Genomic DNA, 23,743 nt, shown 5'->3' with positions numbered 1-23,743 from the left:
GCTGCAGAGAACACAAACATATAAACATTAAAAGTTTAAAGAGGAGCCCATTTATAATGTGAAATATTATATGAGTGAAGGATTAAGTGTGGTTTCTGTGTGTTAACCCAGCTGGTGCAGTGTTGACAGATGTACTGACTGCAGCAGGAAATCAGGTTTCATCCATGACTCACTCTGCTCTCTGTTTATGCTTCTTCATTAGGATGGAATCCTAATTTGGAGAGATAGAAAGCTGCCTGTGACTGTGAATGAATATGACGATATGACAGAGGGTGGGGTGTTAAAAGGGATCAACGGTAAGTCTTTACAATAAGGTACACAAACTTTTGAGTAGTTACCGATTTACCCATTTTGTGTCCCTCAAGTAAAGCGGTGCATCATACTAAGTGGTTACTCATATTGAGTGGTTGGTCATATTGATGTGATGTGTCACCAATGATACCTATACTTTGGATTACTTGTGTCTTTGTCTGTCCAGTTACACATCACAATTGCTGTTGTGTAGTAATCATTTAGTAGCCAAGTAGTCCCAATTTTAGTCAGCTCACATTTAACAGAATTTAATTGCATTGTTAATGGTGAAGACAGGTAGGTTCCTTTTTATTTTATAAGGTTATGCACTAATTAACATAAGGGGTGGACTCAAATGAGATGTTTTGGTAAACTAATCATGAGGTAATGATGGATTACCAGTAATAACAGTGTCCATAAAGGTGAAATGGTAGTAGACAAATAGTTATTTGTCAGTAAGGATGATGCACCTCATATTGGAAGACACAAACTTGGTAACTGATGGACAGGTAATCATGAATAATAACAACAACAACTACAATAATATAATTGCTCCATCATTATTACAAAAGACTAATCTGCATATTCTCAATATAAAATGATTTTTTTTTTTTTTTTAACTTAAACCAACCATTACACAGTGCTGATTCAGGGAACTGCTGAGCCTTTTTTAGAAAAATGAAACTATATACTTGTGACCTGTTTTTAAAGAATTACATCTTAAGTAGGAATCAATGAGCTTGAGGCTGTGTGCCACAGACTGGGCACACAGCCCAGGTTTTAGTCTTTTCTTGGAATTTGTTGACAATGACAAAAATATGGATTATTGCCTTGCCTTATCATCTAAGGTTTTCACATTCAGTTCAACAGTTGTGCATACTCAGTCAGACTTTATTTGAAGCTTATTTAGTGAAGTTTTAGGAGCAGGACCACACCTCAACTGCTCCACTTCCAGCATTCCTATAAATACCCACCTAACCCCCCCCTCCTCTGTCACTCTCATATTCTACGCCCCTCCCCTCCACCCTATTTCTCTCTTCTTGTTACTTCCTGATTCTTCCTGTCCTTCCTCCCCTTTGTAGGGTCCTGAGGTGGTCTGTCATTGCCCAGGTGATGCAATGGATTCCCTATAAGCTTCCCCACAGTCAGCAAGTGGAAGAACTACACAGATCAATTGTTTTTCTTAATAGATCATTTAAATGCATCTTGTAAATGATGTGGTCCTTGCTAGTGAATTTCAAGTTAAACACAGTTAAGTAGCTCTCTGTCACTGGTCTCACAGTTGGCTCAGAGTGGTTGCTTGTTGTAAAAATAGGGGTGAAGTCTGGTTGAGACCCGCTTGGTGTGCAGCTCTAGTCGACCTGCCACAATCCTCTGTCATCAGCAGCAGTACCAGAGGATCCTGTTACAGGTGAAGAGGCATCCTGCTGCTGTGTGACCTCACAGAAAAATGACCCATGAACAGCAGCAGTAACATATCATCCACTTCAGTATGTATAATGTCCTCATATAAAACTACTTCTCCAAGTAAATGATCCATCGTCCATTGTTGCCTTTTAAATTCCTAACACTACATCTGTTTAGTGTACAAAAAGAAACCAAGAGCTATGAATGTGAAGTCACATGGTCTGAAAGGTAACTCTATGTGTGGTATCATCCTGTATCATCAATCCCACATGGAAGTGCCAGGGAAAATCCAAACACAGTTTATTCTGCTGAGTCATCCTGCTCTTCTCTGAGCCTTGTGGCTGTATTTATCATCTCTGTCAGTCAAGAAGAGCTCATAAATACAAGCCTTATTAGTCTAGACCACAGCTGGACCTCATCTGTGATTAATAATGATGAGCAGTTAGAAACAGGATGGAAATGAGACATCCTGTACTACAGTGTGATGGGGAATTGTTTGCAAAATAAAGATTGTAATGTCTACTCGAAGGAAAATTCCATTGTAGTTATTTTCTTAGTTGAAATCGGGGAACAGAGTGACATTACTTAACATTGTCAGACAGTTCAGACAGGTTGTAAACAAGTCCACAGTACAGTTGCTGGATTGCAGCATACAAAAGGAAAAGAAGTGGTCCACATACTGAATATCGCAGTTGCTTTAAAGACATTTATTGATGCAACTTTTTAACCTTCAAGGTCTTCAGGAAAACACATAAACAACATGAATGTCAAGATATTTCGTTAAAAAAAAAAACTATCAAGTCATGGTGGAAAAGTCAGACAATCACCAAATTCATACAGTGAGTCCTCCAAGGACCTTGAACAATTGTAATAAATTTAATGGCAATTTTAGAAAATTAAAGTGTTACAATAAGTGTTCATGAATAAATTACCTTATGAAGGAGGTCTCCACACCAGGTCTCAAAAGGGAGTCTCCAAGATCATAGACGACTGTGCTGTATACTGAGCTAAAACTTTATCATTGCCTCATTGCAGACAGACCTCTACCTATTTATACACCCATAAAATAGAAACAGCACAGCATGTAATGTGTAGGGATGAGCTTCAAAGGCAATTCTTTCTGTGCACTTTTCATTTATGTGTCTGTTGAGTTTCAAAAAAGCCTTAAAATGGAAAATAATTAAGGATTATGATGCAAAATGATAAAGATGTAAAATAATTAGGGATTACAATTTCGAGTAAATTTTCTTTTTTTCTTTATTTCATACTGCTGATACTCTGGGTTATCTTATGGATTGTATAGGATAGGCAAAAATAAGCCTTGGCTTCAGCCTATTCCTTTTTCGGTCATTGATTCCGAATCATGTAGCAGGTGGATGTGACTCCCCTCATTGAGACCTGTTGATAGATGTAACAACGGAGCAGATGAGAGAGACTGAGATAGCGATGTAACCGACCTATGTGCTGGTATTTGACATGAGTTTGTTTTTCTTCCCAAAAACAAAATACTCGTATGAAACAAATATTCTTAAAAAAACAATATTTGTGGGGTTATAAAATACAAATAATGTATTTGTATTCAGGCACACCCCTAGTGTGTATATCTAAAAAGTTTCTCCAAATCGCAACCCCGGAGAGAATTTTGGATTGACAACTGATGGTGTGGTCAGCCTGTTTGAAATAAGCTGTGATGGGGTTGCGAACCAAAATGCATCACTAAAAGTCATGTGAGAATGATCACTCTGTTCATTGGTTAGATGTGATGGGGCGGGAGTGAGAAGTTCCTGAAGAAGATCCAATCTGCCTTGTAGTGGGTCAGATCAAGGTTGGAACACATTCTCACCACAAATGAACTCCTCCAGAAAACATTTCAGAGAGGACTGAGAACACTTCTTAGTCTGGGTCTGGTTGCTTTGGTCTTCATCCGAATATAATTGCTGCCCAAACAAATCGTAACAAGGATGAAAACCAACTGGAGTCTGATTCAACTGGACTAATAATGCAGGTTTGAAAACACCCTCACTGAAATGCAGCTTGGGAGTCTTTGAGTTGTAGTTGACTTCTGTCCATCAGCTTTTTCCCATACAGGGTAAAGAACCAGATAATATATATTCTATTATATTTATTTATGTTATCTTTTGTACTGATGATACAACCAGGAGAGTTTCATGTCCATCAAAGCCTTGAAGTGCTCCAACTGTCACCTCACACTGTCTATGAGAAAATGAACCTGCAGGAATCTTGCACTCCCACAGATCTATACTGAGACATGCTTCACACTGATTGGCTGGTTGCCAGGTGGAGCAAGTATTGTCTGGAGGCGGAGCTTCTACTTGGATCCTTGTCAAAGTAATGCATGTCACTGCTGTCTATCAGCATGCAGGATGACTCTGGTTAGCTCACAGCAATGGTTTCTGATTGGCTCACTTATGCTTACAGATGCCTTGTTTATTGTTGCACCTGTTGAATAAAGATTAATTTCACTTCTGTGATTTCATTCATTTCACGTCACTTCTCTGCATTTCCAGGCTGCTGGCTCCTCGTGTTTGCCGTTGCCTCACCCCAAAACTAAATTTAGAGCTGCAGCTCTGGATCTGTTAACGTGTGAAGTAAAAATAGCAAGAAGGAAGCCTGCGCACAACAGAGTAATATGCAAGACAAACTGAGTGCACGCTGGTTAAAGTTTACTGCAGAAACTGACTGAAGACAGACAGACAGACAGAGAGATAGACGGGTTGAGAGACAGACAGGCACCTACGTAGCCACTGTAAAGATTAGAGACAGACAGGCTCAGATAGAGACAGACAGATAGTGGACACATAACTTAATGTAAAGTGTTATTTGATACAGCAGGGGATGTAAACAGACACTGAAAGAGACAGATAGACATCAGGTAAGTCATGATTGCTTTTAATGGCACCTGGAGTTGTGAACAATTCTAATTTAAGAATTTTTGTTTTTAATCACATTTCTTAAAAGAGCGTGGGAGTTGTTTATTCAGTTTTAGAGGAGCTAGGCTAGCAGTCTTACTGCTAGAACTAGCACAGTGGAAAAGCAGACAACTTAAATTCAAATTCATATTTGCTTTATCGGCATGAATGTCACAACAACAATATTGCCAAAGAATCAAGAGTCAATGAAACAGAATAACATTAACATAACATTAAGATTGATATATATTAAAAATTATGTATAGTATATATTTATATATAGTACACACAAATACATACACAGTATATCCTGTGTATGTATTTGTGTGTGTGTGTGTTTGTGTGTGTGTGTGTGTGTGTGTGTGTGTGTTTCTAGGTCATTCACTGGCCCTCAGGTTGTTGCTACATACTGGGCAGGAAGATATGTCCTGTCTCCTTCTCCAAGGAGTATTTTTAATTTTAAGAGGTCATTAAGCTCTTTGAAATCCGAAATTACAGAGTTGAACTTGTTAAAGTAAAATGTTCCTTATTTCACTTGTAGGAGGAAATGCATCTCTGTCTCAGCCTCACCTGTAGAACACTGACCACATATTCTGTTTTCTGTTGGTTTCCATGATTTTTTGTGTCGTCCTTTTTTGATTGCCAGTTTGTGGTCACTGAGCCTGTGCGTGGTTAGGATCTGTCGCTGCTTTCTATTTCTGACAGTAGAGAGATTTTCTGCCAATTCATAATCTCTTTTTAGGGCCATATAACATTCTAATCTACTTGTTCTAATGTACTTGTTCTTGTATCTAATGTTCCTGATAGGTTTCTTTACATTGCGTTATAATTTGGTTTACTCTGATTGCTGTTTGGAAAGCAGTGTTGGTGTGAGACTGGTCAGGTGTGTCTGAGAGGGCGCAGTTAGTCTCAGCATCAACTGACATAGGGGACTCTTTTTTCTTTTCTTTTCTTTAACTGTCCTAGAATTTCAAATTTTAGTAAATAAACACATTAACTGCTTCTAATAGCAAAGGGAAAATTAGTTTGTTAGTTTGTGTTTCTCTGTTCTTTTACCTCTGTTTTGGTTTTACACACAAAGCAAAGTCAATTTCTGTGATTTAAATCTTATCCTCGATGTAAAATTTTTGAATGCAAAAATGATTATAAATGATTATGAGTGAATCTAACTGCAACTCAATAAAGACAGTAGCTATACTTCTCTCCAAAATGTGACATTTTCTTTATTCATGCAATCATTTCCCATATTCATTCCAATATTGAAAGTCACATTTAATGATCCTCTAGTACATATTGAAAAGTTTTAATTTCTTCATCACAGTTCTTTATATTCACAGAAGTTTCTGAATTTTCCTTTGCTGCTGGCCCAGCAAAGCTTCCACCAATTTTGAAATGCTGCTGATGTCTCTAATACTGAAGGCGCAGCCCAAACACAATTAATTAAAAACACTATCATGTACTTACTTTATTAATAATGTTTTGGTCCTCAGACCTTCAAATGTTTATCATCATGAAGTGATGTGATCCACAGTGTGCATTTTTTGGTCCTTTCACAGTCACAGTTTACCTGCCCACAAGATCTTCTGAAGTGCAAGAACTTTGTCTGCTACTTTGTAACTGTTTCTATAAAATAACGCTGATTCAAACATCCCCGTCAATGGTGATTTTTTATGGTGTATAATGGTGTGTGGTGGATGTACCTTTTCCCTCGTCATTATTTTCTGTACGCCAACTTACAACAACCTGTGTAGCTGCATCCATCTCAACCACATTTTGTTGCCATTTTTATGTCGCAATGTTTCTTGCTGTGGTACAGGGAGATGGCATCTTCAGTCTTACACACCAGACCAGATACAGAAATCTGAAATCACGCTACATTGCTAGCTGTCATTGTGCTAAGCTAAGCTACACATATATTGGATCTCTCTACTGGACACAAAGAAATCTGGGCTTTAACTTTTTCACTTTTATGAAAGGAATGCTCAACTGACTTCCTCAGAAAATGATGAGAGGATAGATGTCAATTTCATGTCTGTGTGTCCAGTACAGAGATCCAGGATGTGATTAGTATAGCTTCACACAAGGACTGGAAGCAGGGGCAAACTGCTAGCTGAGCTCTGCTAGTCAACTCTAAAGTGTTTTAATTTACAAGTTGAATCTACAACTACAACTAACGATTATTTTCATTACCAATTGATCTGTTTATTTCTTTCTCAATTAATTGCTTAGTTGTTTGGTCCATAAAATATCAGAAAATGGTGAAAAATGTCAATCACTGTTTCCCAAAGCCCAAGGTGACGTCCTCAAATGTCTTGTTTTGTTTACAACAGACCACAACCTAAAGATATTCAGTTTACTGTTACAGAGGACTAAATGAACCAGAAAATAATCACATTTCTGAAAACTGGAATCAGAGAATTTGGACATTTAGTTGGCAAACCGATTAATCATTTAATCGTTGCAGCTCTAAACTTGTGTGCTTTTTAAAAGATTGTGTATCATAGGAGCAGAGACTATTTGCGTGTTTTAACTCATTTCGGACCTCTGTGTATGGTTTTAAAAAACATGTATGATGAAGTCACTGAAATTGGATTCTCAGTAGTTTTCATTGGGGACCTCAGGGAGGTGATGGAGAAGGTCTGAGCTCATTTCCTAATTTTAAGTCATCGTTACTTGGATTAGTCAGCTTCATTTGTCAACACAGACACTGCTAAGCCCCAGAGCCCAGCCTCCAGACAGAGAGGAATTTAAGTGTGACCTCTATTTCTGTAAGACCTCTGACTAAAGTGGCTTGTGTATATTAACATATTCACATGGGGAAAAATACAGGTGATTTTTGTATATTCAGCCCATTAACTATAGTTCAAATCCTCCATCAATTTTTAAATTAATTTCCATTGATTTCAGTTCATTACTATAACAATCAATTGGCAGAGACAAATAATCACACAGTCAGTGTTTATTCATGTTTATGTGGTATCTTCTTTGAGAGCAGAAAGTGTTTGTTGGTGTGTTTGAAGGCACTCTGACATCTGAGATTTCAAAACCAGCTGAGAAACAAATCCACATGATCATTTTCATCCATGTTTGTTTTTGAAAGTTAAATAATAATTGATATAATTTTTAAATGACAGTGTGCAATATGTTGTGTGTGGCTCATAGTGATGAACCTACAGAGAATAATCAGCAATCTGCAGCTCCCCTCAGTTTTAAGGAGCTTTATAATGAGTTTCAGCTCATTGTTTAGCTGTCCGGCTGCAACTTCACTGTTTTGGTTCACACTCAACACACTTTTCTGTGAAAAAGCTCTAAAAACCCACTGCACACTACCTGCTCAGTACAAAATGGCAAAATGGACACAGTTAGCTGTAGAGTAGCTGGTGAACATAGTGGAGCACTTAGCAGCTAAAGAGCTAGATATTTCCCTCAGGAGTTGGTAGAGAGCAAAAACAGCTAAAAGAGAGTGAATATTGGACTTATATTCACCAGGTGGACAGAAACACAACTCAGAGTTAATGTCAATGTTGGTCCGTAACTTCTGGATGTGGAAATAAGCAACTGTTTGCTAACAAGTTCAGCATATCAGCTTAAAATGTGATGATGTGTCAGTGTTGTGTTCACTACTTGTTTTCTACTGCTTCCAAGTGGCCAAAAAATCAATTAATGCAGGTTATAATAATGATGAATTCCTCATTTTAAAATTTTAGACCCACCAACAGAATCTTTACAGAGCAGTGGTGTGTTCTTGCTTGTTTGTGCTTTTGATTTCTGTGTATAGTATGTTTGATGTTTAGCAGATTGGACATCCTGTTTGTTATCTCTTAAGACTAAGCCAAGCAGTCAGAGGACTTAATTTGAATATTGGGTGTTTTTCCAGGACTGTGAATATGTTGATTCCTTTCAAAGAATTTCTCTTTTACTGGATATTTTCACTGCAGAGAGGGAAACAGGGAATATATATAATCCCAATATATTTAATCCAAAGTGAACTCACTTTCTTTATAAACAATGTTAAAAATCCTACAGATGTCTGTATACTTTGTTCAGTTTAATTACAGTTAAGAAGTAGAAGCAGTGTTCATATCTGCTTTTATTGTGGTCAGTGTTCAGTTACTGCTGCATGGTAATGCAGTTGCAAATGCAGGCAAATTTAAAAGGCCTGCCCTGAATTAACATGCAATATTGATATAAATTTTACATGAATAAAAGCAGATTGGGCTACAACAAATAATCATATTCCTTATCAATTAATGTATAAACAATTTGAAAAATGCCCATCAGAAACTGAAGTCTTCAAATGTCTTGTTTGGTGGAACCAACTGTCCAAAACCCAGATATATTAAATTTACATTTGTAAGTTTAAGTTTATAAAAACAGAGTAAAGCTACAAATGAGTAAAGCTACAGTTGATGGAAGCAGACAGTGTTGTGAATGAATGACTTAAATTATTATCAAAGTTGTTGCCAATTAATTTAACTTACTAATCAGTTAATTGACTCATTGTTTCAGAACTTGTGATGGATTACTTAAAGCAGCAATAATTGATATTTTTATAATAACATTGTATTAAATGACAATGTGTAATGTCAGAGGTGTGGCTCGTAGTGATGAACCTACAAAGCCACCGGCTGTAGGACAGATGATTCATAGTTAGCGACTAGCTGGTGAACATAGCTGTGGCATTTAGCTGCAATTCCAGAGTTTCCTCACCAGTTCATGAACACAACACACACAACCGTAGAGAGATTTAAGTTAGCTGGATACACTATAGAAAGGCAACTTCACACCCTGAGTGACAGGTTTGTTGTTATGTCTGTCATTTACTGTTTGTTTGTTTGTTTGTGTGTGCCTCCTAGGCAACAGGATGTTGTCAAAGAAGGAGGAGCGGAGGACTTTCGGCAACGGGAGGCTCAGAGACCAATGGGAGCAGAGAGCTCAGAGCGTGGCAGACCAGTGCAAAAAGGAGGAGGCACGGAAGGAGAAAAGTTCTCTTAAGTTGTGAGAATAAACAATGTTTTTAGTTGTTTTTGTGTTCATCACAGTGAGGAAAACCTGAGCATGTCTTCGATGGCCACTAAATGCTGGCTCCAAGTAACTCCCAATCAAAAAGCGTCAACTTCTCCCTAGAAATATTAAGTCAATAATTTTTATTCATTATGGTCTCAATTGTTACATTCAGGTCCTCTTATAAAAGATGGCGCTGAACATAAGCAGCAACTCTTGGCTTAAAACTTGCAAACCAATGGGTGACATCACATCTCACTACATCCATCTTTATATACAGTCTGTGGTCAGGTCTCAGAGCCAAGTGAACCTATGAAGACCTCAACCTGCATCTGCTTACAGATTAACCCTCATAGAATAGCAGATTTATTTGAACCACATGAAATAAAGTCCAACCTTAACCTCAACAAAACTGCTACCTTACAAAGTATGTTAATGCCTGAAATCATCTTCTCAGGCAGAGTACTCCTACGTACCAGACAAGCTCCGACAATGCAAATCTTAAAAAAAAAAAAAACAATTAAACCCAACTAATGCTAACCTGATTACTCAAACTAATCAGCTGGTTTGTGGAACTTGTTGAGGGGAACCCTGATAAGTGAATTTCAGCACAAAAAAGTCAAAGCACATTTGCTTGCTAACTGTCCAGACTGCTGCAAACTATTCTGATTCAGTGTTATTGTCCATTATATAATGCCATGACAATGTTCTCTGACATGGACTAGTATCTCATGATCATGAATAGGTATTTGATAAATAGAAGGTCCGTATCTGTGAATTACCAGAAAAATATACAGAAAAACTGGTCTGGCCTGATAAAGTGGACACTTATTCTGACTGAATATCTGGATTGATTTTATATAAAGTGATTTTGTTTATTTTTGTATGTGCAGACTTTTCTCAAAGTGGAATTATCATTGGTTGCTGGTCAAAGGAGAGAAGGCAAAAGAAGACGCAATCACTGGCAAAGATGAGGCAGAAAAACCCAAGCCAAAAATTAGATTCAAAATTGTCCCTCCTCCTCCCAAACCCAAACCTAAGCCTCCACCTCCACCTCCTCCCAGGAGGACAGCTTCACCCAAACCTCTGATAACAAGACGCAAAGTAGAGGTGGATGTATTCCGGATATATTGGAGAGAGTCCTGGATGAGTCTGAAGCCTCCAAAGTATCTTTTCCTGAGGGCCAAAGAACCAAAGGCTGAAATCGTGGGATTCCCAATTATAGAGCTGACTAACAGCAGGGAGTACAAACCAAAGGGATACGAATTGGAGACTGAATGGACATGTTCTACTGATGAATGGAGTCAGTCCTGGAAACAGGTAGACTGACACAAACTGATGGCTTTACATTAAAATAGACTAAAACCATTGCTCCATTTTCAGATAGTTCCAGCCATGGTTTATCCATCATGTTTTATCCATCCAGTGGCTACCAGTGGTGATCTTAGTGTATATATTATCATGGTGGGAAGAATTTCAAGTCTCCAACTACCGCTCCCATGACCACTATGATCACCTGGGGTTAATGTTGTCTTCTTATAAACCTACTGTACTGTTTTTTTTAGTAAATGCTACATATGTGCACCAATAGATATCAGGAAGTGAAACTTCAGGACAGTAATAACCATTTCGGATATGCAAAGTAAGATACTTATTCCAAATATGCTTTTTAATGATGTTCCATCATGCATTACTTTTTGAGACAATAATGCCCTTCAGTACAAAGAGATCAATCAATATTTTGTAAATAATATTTTTTATTTATCATTCTTGTTTCCAGGTGAAGGATCCAGCCACGCCAGAGCCCTTTGAGGAGAAACAGATCCAGTGGGAGATTTTGTTCGTCAGAGACCTGCTTTCCAGAACTGAAATAGGTGAATATCGTCTTCCTACCTGGGCTGGCACCTGGAAGATTATGAACTTTGCTTTCAGACAGCAGAAAGAGAAATGGGATTGTATTTGGCCTGATTACCAACCAAACATCAGCAACAAGTTTGACAAAGTACAGCAACTGATGGAGCAGGTGGGGATCATCATCGACATCATTATAGTTATTTACTTATATTCTGTTTTTCATTCTCACTGTAAAATAGTGCACATTATTAGGGTTAGGGTTATTCCAGGTCAATAGTTGGATCTTTTTTATATGTTGAGTCACCGGGACACACAGTTTTTTCCCCATCATCCCCTTTTCAAATTTTATGTTTTCAATGTCAAACAGGACAAACCCTCAGGTTGGGAGGAATCATGGAAACTATCTGAGGTAGAATTTGAACCTGAAGACACAACAGACAGTACGCCCAATACAGTCACCTCTATAATGGTGAGGATAGACGATGTGTCCCTGCCCGGGTGGAGCAATTCCTGGCTGCTCTCTGCAGCTCCACTGAAGGAAGCAGAAGAATTTCAGAGGCGCTTGCACTCCTGCTGGGGATACAGGCAGCATATCATGTGAGTGACCCATTCTTAATGTTATGCACAAAATGTATTTTTTACTTTGAAAGGTGTATGTCACAGAATGTATGCGAAATGCACCATCAGGAGTTAGAGCACGACAAAATTAATTTTGTGCCATGAAATAAAGAAAATTTGGCACCACCATAATTTGATTTTATCGTTATCAACATATGATTAGGATAAAATGCACCTTTATGATAATTAGATGGCATGAAATATGCTTTTATGCCAGTTGGAAAGTATTTTGTTTGCAATAGACACATTATTTTTATGTAATCTGTGTTATTATTCTGACAATTCAGTTTCAGATATTTCTCAAAGCATACATATTTATGTATGAAAATATATTCTTTTACGACACATGGTGTTCACTTTGTGCAAAAATTGCCCTTTTGGAATATACAACTTCCTAGGTGCATTTACAGTGATAGATCCAGTGATAGAACTTAACGTACTGTTATATGCGTTCAATGAGTGTTAGCTAAAGATGACACTTTTTAGAAAACTGGCAACACAAACTACAGCTTAAAGAGTAACTACACACCCTAATTCTGCTAGTTCCCTCCTTTCCAGCATGTTTAAAAAATGCAGCAGAGGACTGCACAGGACAACAACTGTAGGTGGTGTGGCCTTGTTGCTATGTAGATGTGAGAGGTAAGGGGACTGGAGCTATGACAGTCACTAGGCTCTACAATGAGAGGCTCTCTGGTGTGTGTGTGTGTGTATGTGGGGGAGTGTCAGTACGTAGCCATAGCCATGCTGTATATCATGTTAACGTTACTGTTGTCAGCCCTGAATATCTCATGAAGGTCTGAATATAGCGCAGTTAGTTATTGGTGGACTCATGTGTTGTGTTTACTGCCCCAGGAAAGGAATAAATCTTTGGGTTATTTGTATAACCATGGTTCTCTGAGTAGCACAACGCCGCCTCTCTGCCGTCTCTTATCAGGCTTATTAATGCCTCCAGCAGCTCTGTGTGAGACACACAAACTGAGACTACGATTATCAGTGTTGTGATATTTATACATGGCATGGCAGCAGTGTTTACACAAATTATGTGTGTTATTGAATAAATCACCAGTATTAATATCATATGCCAACATAGACCTATATGATTATGTGTACAGTGGGGGAAAAAAAGACTTAGTGTGTACTTTAAATCATTCAGGATTTCATTCAAACTTCAACGATGAAGTGTTATGAATTTGCTACATTTTATACCTCTGACAGTCTTCTACCCCAAATCAGTAATTGGGTGATTTCCTACATTCAAAAATCAAAATCTATCAGTTTCCTACTGTGAAAATTGATGTTTTATGTTACTTGTTCCTTTAGAAAGAATCCTCATTATTTTACATCAAACTATGGAGACCTAAACCCAAACTAAAATTGTGCCCACAGGCAGCGCAAAGTTTCACTGGAGTCCCGTCATCGACACTGTGACATGCTGACGAGGAGACGTAAAAACATAAACCTCCTTCTTACATCACAGCTTGATGATGAGATCACAGACGCCACAGAGTGGATGGACGCATGGAGGATTCCTAAAATATGGATCCCACCAGAACTAGATGAGACACAGGAGGAAGGAGAAGAGGAGGAGGAGGAGGAGGAGGAGGAGGAGGAGGACAAGGATGAGGACGAGGACGAGGAGGAGGAGGAGGAGGAGGAGGAGGAAGAGGAGGAGGAGGAGGAGGAGGAGGAGGAAGAGGAGGAGGAGGAAGGAGTGGACAATGAGGAGGACATAGAAGCAGATGAGGAGGAGGATGAAGGAGTAGAGGAGGAGGATGAAGATGAAAATGTAAATGAAAAAGAAGGGGAGAAAAGACATAAGGTGGAGAAAACACAAAAGATACACAAGGAGAAGGAAAACAAACAGGTAAACAAGAGGGATGAGGAGGAGGAGGAAGAAGAGGAGGAGGAGGATGAAGGAGTAGATGAGGAGGAGAAAGAGGAGGATGATGATGAAGAAATACAAGAAGATGAGGCAGTAAGCAAGAAGGACAAGGAGGAGGAAGTAAGTAAAGAGGATAACAAAGATGTGGACGAGGAGGAGGACAGTGAAGGAGAAGAAGAAGACGAAGAAGAAGAAGAAGAAGAGGAGGAGGAGGATGAGGAGGAGGAGGAGGAGGAGGAGGAGGAGGAGGAGGAGGAGGACAAAGAAGTACGTAAGGAGGAGGAGGAAGAAGATGACGAAATAAACAAAAAGGATGATGACAATAAAGTGCATGAGGAGGAGAAGAAAGATGTAGACGAGGAGGACGATGAAGAAGAAGAGGAGGATGAGGAGGAGGAGGACGAGGGGGAGGACGAGGATGAGGAGGACGAGGGGGAGGACGAGGATGAGGATGAAGACAAAGAATCAGACGAGGAGGAGAAGGAAGAAGAAGTGGACAAGAAGGACAATGAAGAACAAGATGATGAGGAGGAGAAGGAGGAGGATGTAAAAGTAAAAGAAAAGGACAAGATGGATAAAGTCGAAAAGGAGGATGAGGAGGACGAAGAAGTTGAGGAGGAGGACAAAATAGAAACTGAAAAGGACAAGGAAGATGAGGTAGAAAAGGAGGAGGAGGAGGAGGAGGAGGAGGAGGAGGAGGATGAAGAAAATGACGAGAATAACATGGCTAAAAACGTAGAGAAGGATGAAGATGAAGATGTAGACAATGAAAAGGAGGAAGCAGGAGAAAACGAGGAGGACGAAGAAGTTAGCGAAAAGGAGGAGGGGGATGAAGACGATGAGGAGGAGGAAACAGATGTAGACAAGGAGGAGGAGGACAAAGAACAGGAAGAGGAGAAGAAAGAGGAAGAGGAGGATGAAGATGTAGAAGAGGAGGACAAAGATGAAGAAGTGGATGAGAGAGGCGAAGAAGAAGATAATGTAGATGAGGAGGAGGAGGACAATGACGAAGAGATGGAAGAGGAGGATGAAGAAGTAAATGGGGAGGGGGAAAATGACAAAGAAGACGATGAAGATGAGGAGATGGCGGTCAACACAGAGGAAGACGACCATGAGACAGTGAACAAGAAAGAGGAGGACTTTGTAGTAAAAGAAGAAAAGAAGGAACAGAAGTTGAGAAAACGAATCAAACGCAGGCCGAACGTCCCGCTCCATCTGCAGTTCCACAAACTGAATGCTTCCTTCTCCTCATGGCAGCAGTCATGGATGGTGGCTGTAGCTCACAGAGGAGAAAGTGTAGAAGAGGAGGAAGATGAAGAGGAGAAGGAGGAGAAAGAGGAGTGGTGGGCTTGGAAAAACTCGTGGAGACTCTGTCGCTGGAGGAAGAAGGAGGAGGAGGACGAAGTGTTTTGTTTCTCCACTGAGCACAGGAGTCAAAGATGCATGGAACTGATGCACGAAGAGGACGGCATGCCAGAGGAGGAATGGACTCTCAGCTGGAAGATGAACAAGACTGCAGCGAAGGATGTAGACAAGGAAGAAAAAGAAGAGGAGGAGGAGGAGGAGGAGGAGGAGGAGGAGGAGGAGGAGGAAGAAGATGAAGAAGATGAAGAAGAAGAGGAGGAGGAAAGTTAGTTTTCCGAGTTGTGAAGTATGTTGATATTTTTAAAAATGTTGGAGCTCAGGGAAGTTGGAGGGGCTGGGCATCAAACCTCAGTTCTTATATGAATGTGTTAGAATGTGAAAAAACTGCCAAGAACCATCTGGTCAGATTCAACTTGTTTACTTTGATCAGATACAGTAGTTCCTGATTTCAATCCAATTTTTTGCTTGTTTTAGGCAAAGTTCTTGTATGGCTCATTTGATGGCTTTAATACAACTTGGATTTTATTTGGATTATATTGGTTATGATAAAGAGTGTACATTTGGTTTCAGAGGTTTATACTGCCATAATAATGGTAGTATAAAAAGAATGCTACCTAAACTACTGTATTATTAATGTACCAAACCTGTTTAAAATCATAGAAAAGAAAATGTCCTTCAGACACTCACAGGGTCATCATCAGGGCTGTAATAATACGTATGTACTATTTTAAAAAAATTTAAATAAAAAATTTCCACACTGATGAGGTCAAAACTGGTTGGCACTTTAACCAATATGCCCAACTAATTAAAGTCTAAGAGCACTAAGAGTGCCTGAAGAACATTTTCTTTTCTGTGACCTTTTTTTTTTTTATCTTCAAGAGCACCTTAAGGTTCCCTGGACTTATTGCATATGAAACTGAGTGAGCACTTGGCCTCTTCATTTTTGCTGCTTAAAATCATGTTCAGTATCCTTGATAGAGACTTCAAACTTTATGAGATATTTTTGTAGCCTACTTGCATTTTTACTGTGTCCTTTACTGTCTTACCTTTGATTGATGCTCAGTTTTAGCTTAGATTACATTTAAGGTGGGGTGCTTTTTTCAAGTGAGTTCTAGGCTTTGAATGAGCTACTTCTTCTGGCAACACTGCCTGTATGTCGCCTGAGAGGTGGAACCCAGAGCTAAAAAGTCCCCAAATCACTTAATACACCACTTACTGCTGCTCATAAAGCTTATTGCTGTAAGTTCACAGTTCTGATAACATTGTACTCACCGAAGTAATTGCTGAGATCTCAGAATGCCACAACATTGCTAAAAATAGGTCCAACAGGTCAAAAACAAGATCCTAGACAAGATCCTAAACAAATCCTCCAGTTATAGGCAAACCTATTTGAAATATTAAAAAAGGCTAATAGTAAAATAATCACCCAAACTGTCTGTTGTAAATATCCATCCCAGTCTATAGATCGACTAGTCATGCACACAGTGTAAAGAGGATATATTATTGAATTTACGGGTGTTCTCACTTTCAGTTATACTTCTGGAAATAAAGTAGCAGCTAATCTGGTTAAAATTTCAACAATCACCTTGCCTCTCATGTTTGCTGCCCCTTGGACCTATTTTATCTGCAGATCTCAGCAATAACATCAGCAAGTACAATGTTATCATGAAAGCCAAAGCCATGAAAATAAAACCCAAGTTGTAATAAAATGAAGAGAAAATATTTCTCAAAGTAAAAATGTATCATTTTTGTGCTTCAGAACCCAAGGTATCAGTATTAGGTCTAGCTTTGAAAATGTACCCAGCCCTGCAAGCTATCTCTGTCATCTACTCTACTGAAAAGTGGAGAAATCAAAATCATTCGCTGTTTTCTGAAAGAAGAAGAAAACTGTTTTGTGTGTGTGTGTGTATGTGTGTATGTTTGCTTGAATAGCTAACATACTGTGTACTCTTTTCCCATGTTGAAAACATGACCTCACGAGTTACACTTGAAGGCAGCAATACTTATAAGACCATTTCATTTAACTGAATTGTTTAACCCTATTATTATTCATGTCAAAATGAGTCAAATTTGACCTGAACAGTGTTTGAGGGTTAAAATGTAAAATGATAAGTTATCGGGTAAAAAGAAGGGTATGAAAATGAAAATGTTTTGATATAAGACAATGATATTATTACTGTCACTATATGAACACCGAGGAGTCCACTCTGTCTCTTATACCACTGTAGCTGTTTCCTCTGACCTTGGTCACAAAGAGTTAATGTTAACTAGCTATCTTCCATTGCTAGAAAGCTAATGTTTGTACCAGTGAACCAAATGTTCTGCCAAAGTTCAACATCACTTCAGCATCAGTTTGACTATACAGTAGGAGTTTACAGGCTTGACTGTGGTGGACAGGAATGATCAAAAATGGGGAATAAACACTGTCCAGGTAAAGCTGATTTCAGGAAAAATGTCCCAAGAGATAAAAAGAGAGAAGAGATAAAGAGATAAAAAGAGAAAACTGAAGAAAGATGGTTACATGAATGTTTGGATGGAGGGTTGAAATCACAGACAACTGGAGAATTCAGCCTACAAATCCATGTGATTTTATTTTCTAATACAAAAAACATGAACTGAACAGTGAACATACCAGCATCCAAACAGTGTCATGATCCTGTCACAGTGGCTCTATGTTCCTTAGTTGCCATTATCCACCAGTCCACCAGATGCCCTCAGACTTCTATCCCTGTTTTGTGAAGACTGAACAGAGTGGGAGAAATGTTACCTGTGTACTTAAATTATTTCATGTATATTTTGTTAAGCTATGCCAGTCTATATCATCCAGGACTGAATACTCCTGTCCTGTTTCAGACAGACTTTGCTGCTGCCATCTCATAGTTCTTTTAATGCAGAGTTTATGATTATGAGCTTATTGGATAAATAAGAGGACTGTGTTTCTGGGTTTTTGTTTTTTTGTTTGCCCTGTGTTTTTCCTCCTGTGTCCCCAACCTGCTTTTCCCTCCACACCTGCCCTGCATCAGCCTCGTTAGCCCTGCTCTACTCCCTGTGTCTTCCCCACTCTATCAGCTCCTTTCCTGTTCTATTGTTCCACCTGCACATCATCCCCTTGTCAGTTTAGTTTGTATTTAAGTCCTAGTTTGCAGTTCAGTGTTGCTTGATCCTCTGTTCTGTTTGTTCTGTCTTGTTTGATTTTGCTGTACCTGCACGCCTGAATCTTGATTAAAGAGATATTCTTCTGTTCATACTGGCTGCTTTGTCCTGCGTTTGGGTCCTTCTGCTGCTAGTCTCATGACACACAGAAACTGTTAACATGAGGTAGTGACTGTCTGGGAATATGAAGCACTTTAAGAGAGTTGATAGACATTCAACGGAGAATTTGTCAAAATATGTAGAAAGTGTTAAATGAGAAATGTTCAGTGGTGTAGATGCGAGAGACGATACAGAGATCAGTCTTAACAGTTTGTATAATGCTGTGCGTCTTTACTGCATTATTGTCAAGGAGATCCTGTATAAATGTAAAAAATGACTGCAACCTTTCAAAGTTATGAACCATAAATGGTATGAAATAAAATGGTCTGTGTTGTGTTATGTGATGGTTTATTACACTTTATTTTATCAGGATGCCAGGTAGCCAGACACTTATTCACTTTCTTTCTGATAGTGAGATGACTAGGTCGATACCAATCTTGTGTCTTCATGATAAATACAGAGATGGAGTCTGGATGTGGTTAGCCTAGCTTAGCATAAAGACTGGAAACAGGGGAAAACAGCTAGTCTGACTCTGTCCCAAGGTTAAAATCAACACCTCTAAAACTCAATTATTGACATGTTGTATCTTATTTGCTTAAACTGTGCATAAACATAAATGAAAAACCACAGTATGTGCTTAAAGGTGATGTTACATGCTGGAAATATTTCTTGACTACAACAGCTGAACACAGTGACTGTGTGCAGCTTCATCAGTGTTGGGCAAGTAACTTTAAAATTTGTAATCAATTATATATTACTCAGTGAAAAAAAATACATCACTGTACTAATTAACTAATCAACAGAAAAATAAATCTGTTATGTTACTTGTTACTATCGTTACTCAGCTTATCTCTGTCAAAGATGCTTTACTCAACTCAAAAAGCCAACCCCAAATTTCCAAAGTAACGCAGTGTTACTGGGATTAGTAACTGTAATGTCATTGGTGAATTTCAAATTATAATCCTTTACTAATTGTTACTGAAAAAAAAGCGGTCACGTTATGGTAACACATCACTAACTAGTGTGTTACTGTCCGACACTGCTTGTCATCACAGTGAGATTGCCAGGTTTAGTATCATCATATATGTACAGAGTTAAAAAACAAATCCTGTGCTCACTGTATCTGACAGCCTGCGACATCCTCTAAAGCCCCCTAAAACCACAAACTGTCGCTTCAACATTTCTTCAACAGTTTCTCCAATCTAAAGCATGTAAATAAAATCTAGATTGAAAAACAGTGATCCTTTAACTTCACATTCAGTTTTGTGTTGATTGTGTTAATAAAATCAGCCACCAGAGGGAGACACAGAGTCATCCTGTGGTCAATCTCAACCTGAGTGGAAAACTGACTCTCCGCAGTGTACAAATGTTCTCATGTCACTGCTTTGATTTTTTAAATTTTTTTATTTGTCAAACATTAAATATAATCCATCTTTCTGTCTCCTCTTTTGACACATACATGGCCCATGTCCATTATGATGAAGGAACATTTACTTATTTACTTGCTTACTGCTCTTTATGCCTATTGGCATGTAGGGCAGCAACAAAGGACCGCAGGAGTTTTCTGAGGCTCCTTGTGTGGAATGTCGACAGCTTGGAGAGGTCGCTCTCTGTCGTTCTCCAGCATTCTGAGCCGTGTAGCAGGGTAGAAAGAACACAGCTCTGGTACAGTTTTAGCTAGGTGTTGATGCTGTACTAGAGGGACTTCCACACATTGTTCAGCATGCTGAAAGTGTTTCTGGCCTTGCTGAGTCAGCTTTTGATGTCACTGCCTGTTCCTCCATCATATTTAACAGTGCTTCCAATATATATAAACTCCTCTGTTGTGGGTAAGTTTGTTCCATCTGCTTGTATCTGTGGGGAATTTCTGTTCAAGGTCATTTGTTTTGTAAAAGTGTTGAGAAAGATGTTTTTTCTTGCACATGGTGATTGATATTTGTAGTCATAAAAATAAATCCAAGATGCATATTCATACACCTGAAATAAGATGCAATTTGTTCAAAACGATATTTAGTTAGTAAATAATTTTGTTTAGCCTGGAGATATTTTCTAAAGCTTTAGTGTAGAGGGAAATTTATTTAAGATATTCATGAAGGGAGTCTGATTTGGTAAATTAGTACTTCACCACTAAAATCATATACATCTTTGCATCTCCTGTACATCTTTGTCCTCCACGATGATCCCATGTTGAAAATATTACACATTTATCTCTTTTAAGATAAATGATTGAAAATATCTGACCACATCTTCTTGATAAATATGCAGCTACAAAATAAACGTTAATATGTTTTAGATTCACAGAAAAGCAATTATCTATATTTGTATATTCATTGGAGGGATATGTTTCATTTAGGATATCAATGCATATTTCTTTGCATTTATATCAGCTGACCTCACTTCTCATCCTCCCATCAAAGCACTGCTTGATGCGGGTCGACTTTTGCATGAATGGTTGCCTTGATGTGGGTTGCCATGCAGAAACAACATAAACATCATTTACTACAAAGTGAGTCGATTTAATGATGCTGATGTTCAAAATTAATTTGACCGACTCCATGAAAAAAGAAAGAAAGGAAACAAGTCATGAGCTTTTCTTACAACAGCACACAACCCTAAAGACTTTTCATACTACTCTTGTGAAAAGAAATAAAAGTGACAAATTACCCTATTTGAAAGAAGAGCCAAGAACATGATGGGAAAAAGAAACTAGGCGTGCATGTGCTTTAGTAGCCATGACAACCACTGCCACCATTTGATTCTACCACCAGTCAGCTGGGAGACACTTTCACTTTTGGCCTCTTTGCATCATCATATAATGATACAGACCTGCTTTGCTTCATATATCTGTGTCTTCCTCTTCCCCTCTGTGTCTTCCAGCAGCCTGAGAGCTTTCACATGCAGATTACCTGTTGTGTTCAGATCAGGTTTTTCCCTCCTGCTGCTGACACTCCTGCTGTGTATTAGCATGAGATCAGACTGCATTGTGATGCTGCACAGATTACAAAATACCCATTTCCACCTCTGATTGTCCCTGTGTGGTCAAAGCAGAGACAGATTAACCACAGCTTGACCTCTATTTATTTCTCTCCAAAGACACGCAGTATATAACCTCACTCATCCATCCGTAACATACTGATGAACCTGTTTCTCACTCAGCAGGAGCAGATGATTCAATGTGGATTTCAGCACATTCACTGACCTCCTTTTTTGTGATTAATTATTACATTTTAGTAAAAAAAATTGAAAAAAACAAACAAACAGGAAAAGTGCAAAAACTAAAACAGTTGTAAAAATAATAATAATAATGATAAAAATAATTTTCAGTGATTCCAAACCACACCTTAACTCTTAAACCCACAAAAAGTGAGGGAAAAAGATATTATGATGAAAAATATCATTCCGGCATTCAACCAATCAGCTGTGTGGGATGATTTCCAACAGCAGGCAGACAGTTTGCCACTGTGATCACCTCTGATATACTCATACACAGACAGATTTAAAGAGGATTTACCATTCAAAAGAAGAAGAGCTTTAAAAAGATCTTAAGATTGTGGATAAAGAATTTTTTCCTCCATCTTCAAACATTTCTGGGCAGTGCCAGACCATGTGGATCTAAGCAACAATAACTACAATCTGGTTATGATATGGGTCTAATTAGATAAAAGTGATTTAACTGATAAATGTATTGGAATCTATAAAATTTGAAATACCTTCATGTATTGTGCACTATGTGGTGCTAAATTAAAACAATTAATATTGGTGTCTGGGTTAAAAATAAAGCACTTTCTATAAGACTGGAAAAAATAACACACCTTTAGAGACAAACTGAGTGTCTGTGAAGAAATCTCACTATGATACTATTATTACCTTCTCTATGATGATGCATGAAGAACTGGATCATGTTTAACTAAAGTGTAATGGGATGCCTTGTAAGAAGTGATAAGAGTCTTTTTATTTCTAAAAGTTTCTTAAACTTATTCTAATTAATTGGATTTTTCAAAGAATCTCAAGTTCTTTCAAGGAAATAGCTGCTTATAAAATCAACTAAACTCAACTAACATTTATATTTATTCTTCATTAAAAGGACAAGATTACATTCCTGAAAACTTTGTGGGAAATAATTAGGACCAAAGTGATACCAAGTCCTCTTTACACTGCCAGGAAAAAAAAAACATTCTGGTGGCAAAATACTAAATTCTTAATTGACTTTTTCCACATATTTTTCAGCTGACCTGAAAGTAGTTAAATTAAAATGTACTGAGAATATAAAAGCCTACAAAGCTCCTGCAGGTAGCTAAAAGGAAATACTCAGAAAAATACCTGACCCCGGTGTCTAGCTATACATTCAACTAATAATATGTAACATGAGATTAAGGTATGAGAAAAATGAAGGAGATTAAAGGGAAGGATTCTTCAAATGAAGTTTCTTCTTGTTGTCTGCAGTGAACATGTTTCCTTGAAGGTGGACTTCCTTTTAGCAGCAGGCTCATTAACATGTGAAGGTATAGCTGGATGGGTGAGTGAGCTTGATATACATGTGTATGAAGAGAGGGAGAGACAGAGAGAAGAGGGGGGTGTTGGGTGAGAAAGAGGGAAAGTAGAGAGTGGGGGAGAGGAAGAGAAACATGAGAGCAGACAGAGACTGAATGTTATTCTTTCACCTGCAGACAGAAATACTGAGTCTGAAGAATGTTTTTCTAAATATAACCTGAAGATTTTTTTAAAAAATTCACTATTTACTGAGAAAACATTAACTAATATAACATTTCTCGACTCAGGAAAAGATAGCAGACCTTTTATGTCACTGTTTCAGTAATTATAGTCGTACATTTATGTACAATATATAAATTACGTCAACAGACACATCAAACATTATGCTTTTTCTTGCCTTCATAAATGTTCTCTTCAGTTTCTGCCAGATTGTACTGAATGTGATAGAAATACTCTTCTGGTAAAAATATCACACTGAAGTGAAAAGCCAAGATCTACTAACATGTTTTATTTGGATATTTTACATATTTTTTATTGCAAAAGTTGTTTTTTTAGGACAGTTTCATTATTGTTGATCCTGAGCACTTTCAGACAGACGGAAACATAGAGATTAGGAATGGGCGGGACTTCCGGAGCCCCTCCTCCTCTA

The 23,743-nt window shown here is 38.3% G+C and overlaps 1 protein-coding gene across 1 annotated transcript; it reads left to right on the top strand.

The window, feature by feature from the left end:
- The first annotated feature begins 4,360 nt into the window (after positions 1-4,360).
- LOC121886096 (titin-like) lies at positions 4,361-11,939 on the top strand. Its single transcript, XM_042396017.1, has 5 exons — positions 4,361-4,591; positions 9,485-9,626; positions 10,526-10,952; positions 11,413-11,506; positions 11,854-11,939. Exons 2-5 carry the CDS (start codon positions 9,493-9,495, stop codon positions 11,892-11,894), a joined length of 696 nt encoding a protein of 231 aa, XP_042251951.1. The 5' UTR covers positions 4,361-4,591; positions 9,485-9,492; the 3' UTR covers positions 11,895-11,939.
- The last annotated feature ends 11,804 nt before the right edge of the window (positions 11,940-23,743 follow it).

This window comes from Thunnus maccoyii, chromosome 19 (genome assembly GCF_910596095.1).
Source record: "Thunnus maccoyii chromosome 19, fThuMac1.1, whole genome shotgun sequence".
Taxonomy (NCBI): domain Eukaryota; kingdom Metazoa; phylum Chordata; class Actinopteri; order Scombriformes; family Scombridae; genus Thunnus; species Thunnus maccoyii.
The sequence above is the reverse complement of the archived record's forward strand: the minus strand, read 5'-3'. Positions and strand labels throughout refer to the sequence as shown.

Excerpts from the sequence above, each read along its gene's own strand:
- LOC121886096 (XM_042396017.1), top strand. The coding sequence starts at position 9,493 with ATGTTGTCAAAGAAGGAGGAGCGGAGGACTTTCGGCAACGGGAGGCTC. Across the intron at positions 10,953-11,412 it reads GGAGTCAGTCCTGGAAACAG|GTGAAGGATCCAGCCACGCC; the intron begins GTAGACTGACAC and ends TCTTGTTTCCAG. Across the intron at positions 11,507-11,853 it reads GCTTTCCAGAACTGAAATAG|GACAAACCCTCAGGTTGGGA; the intron begins GTGAATATCGTC and ends AATGTCAAACAG.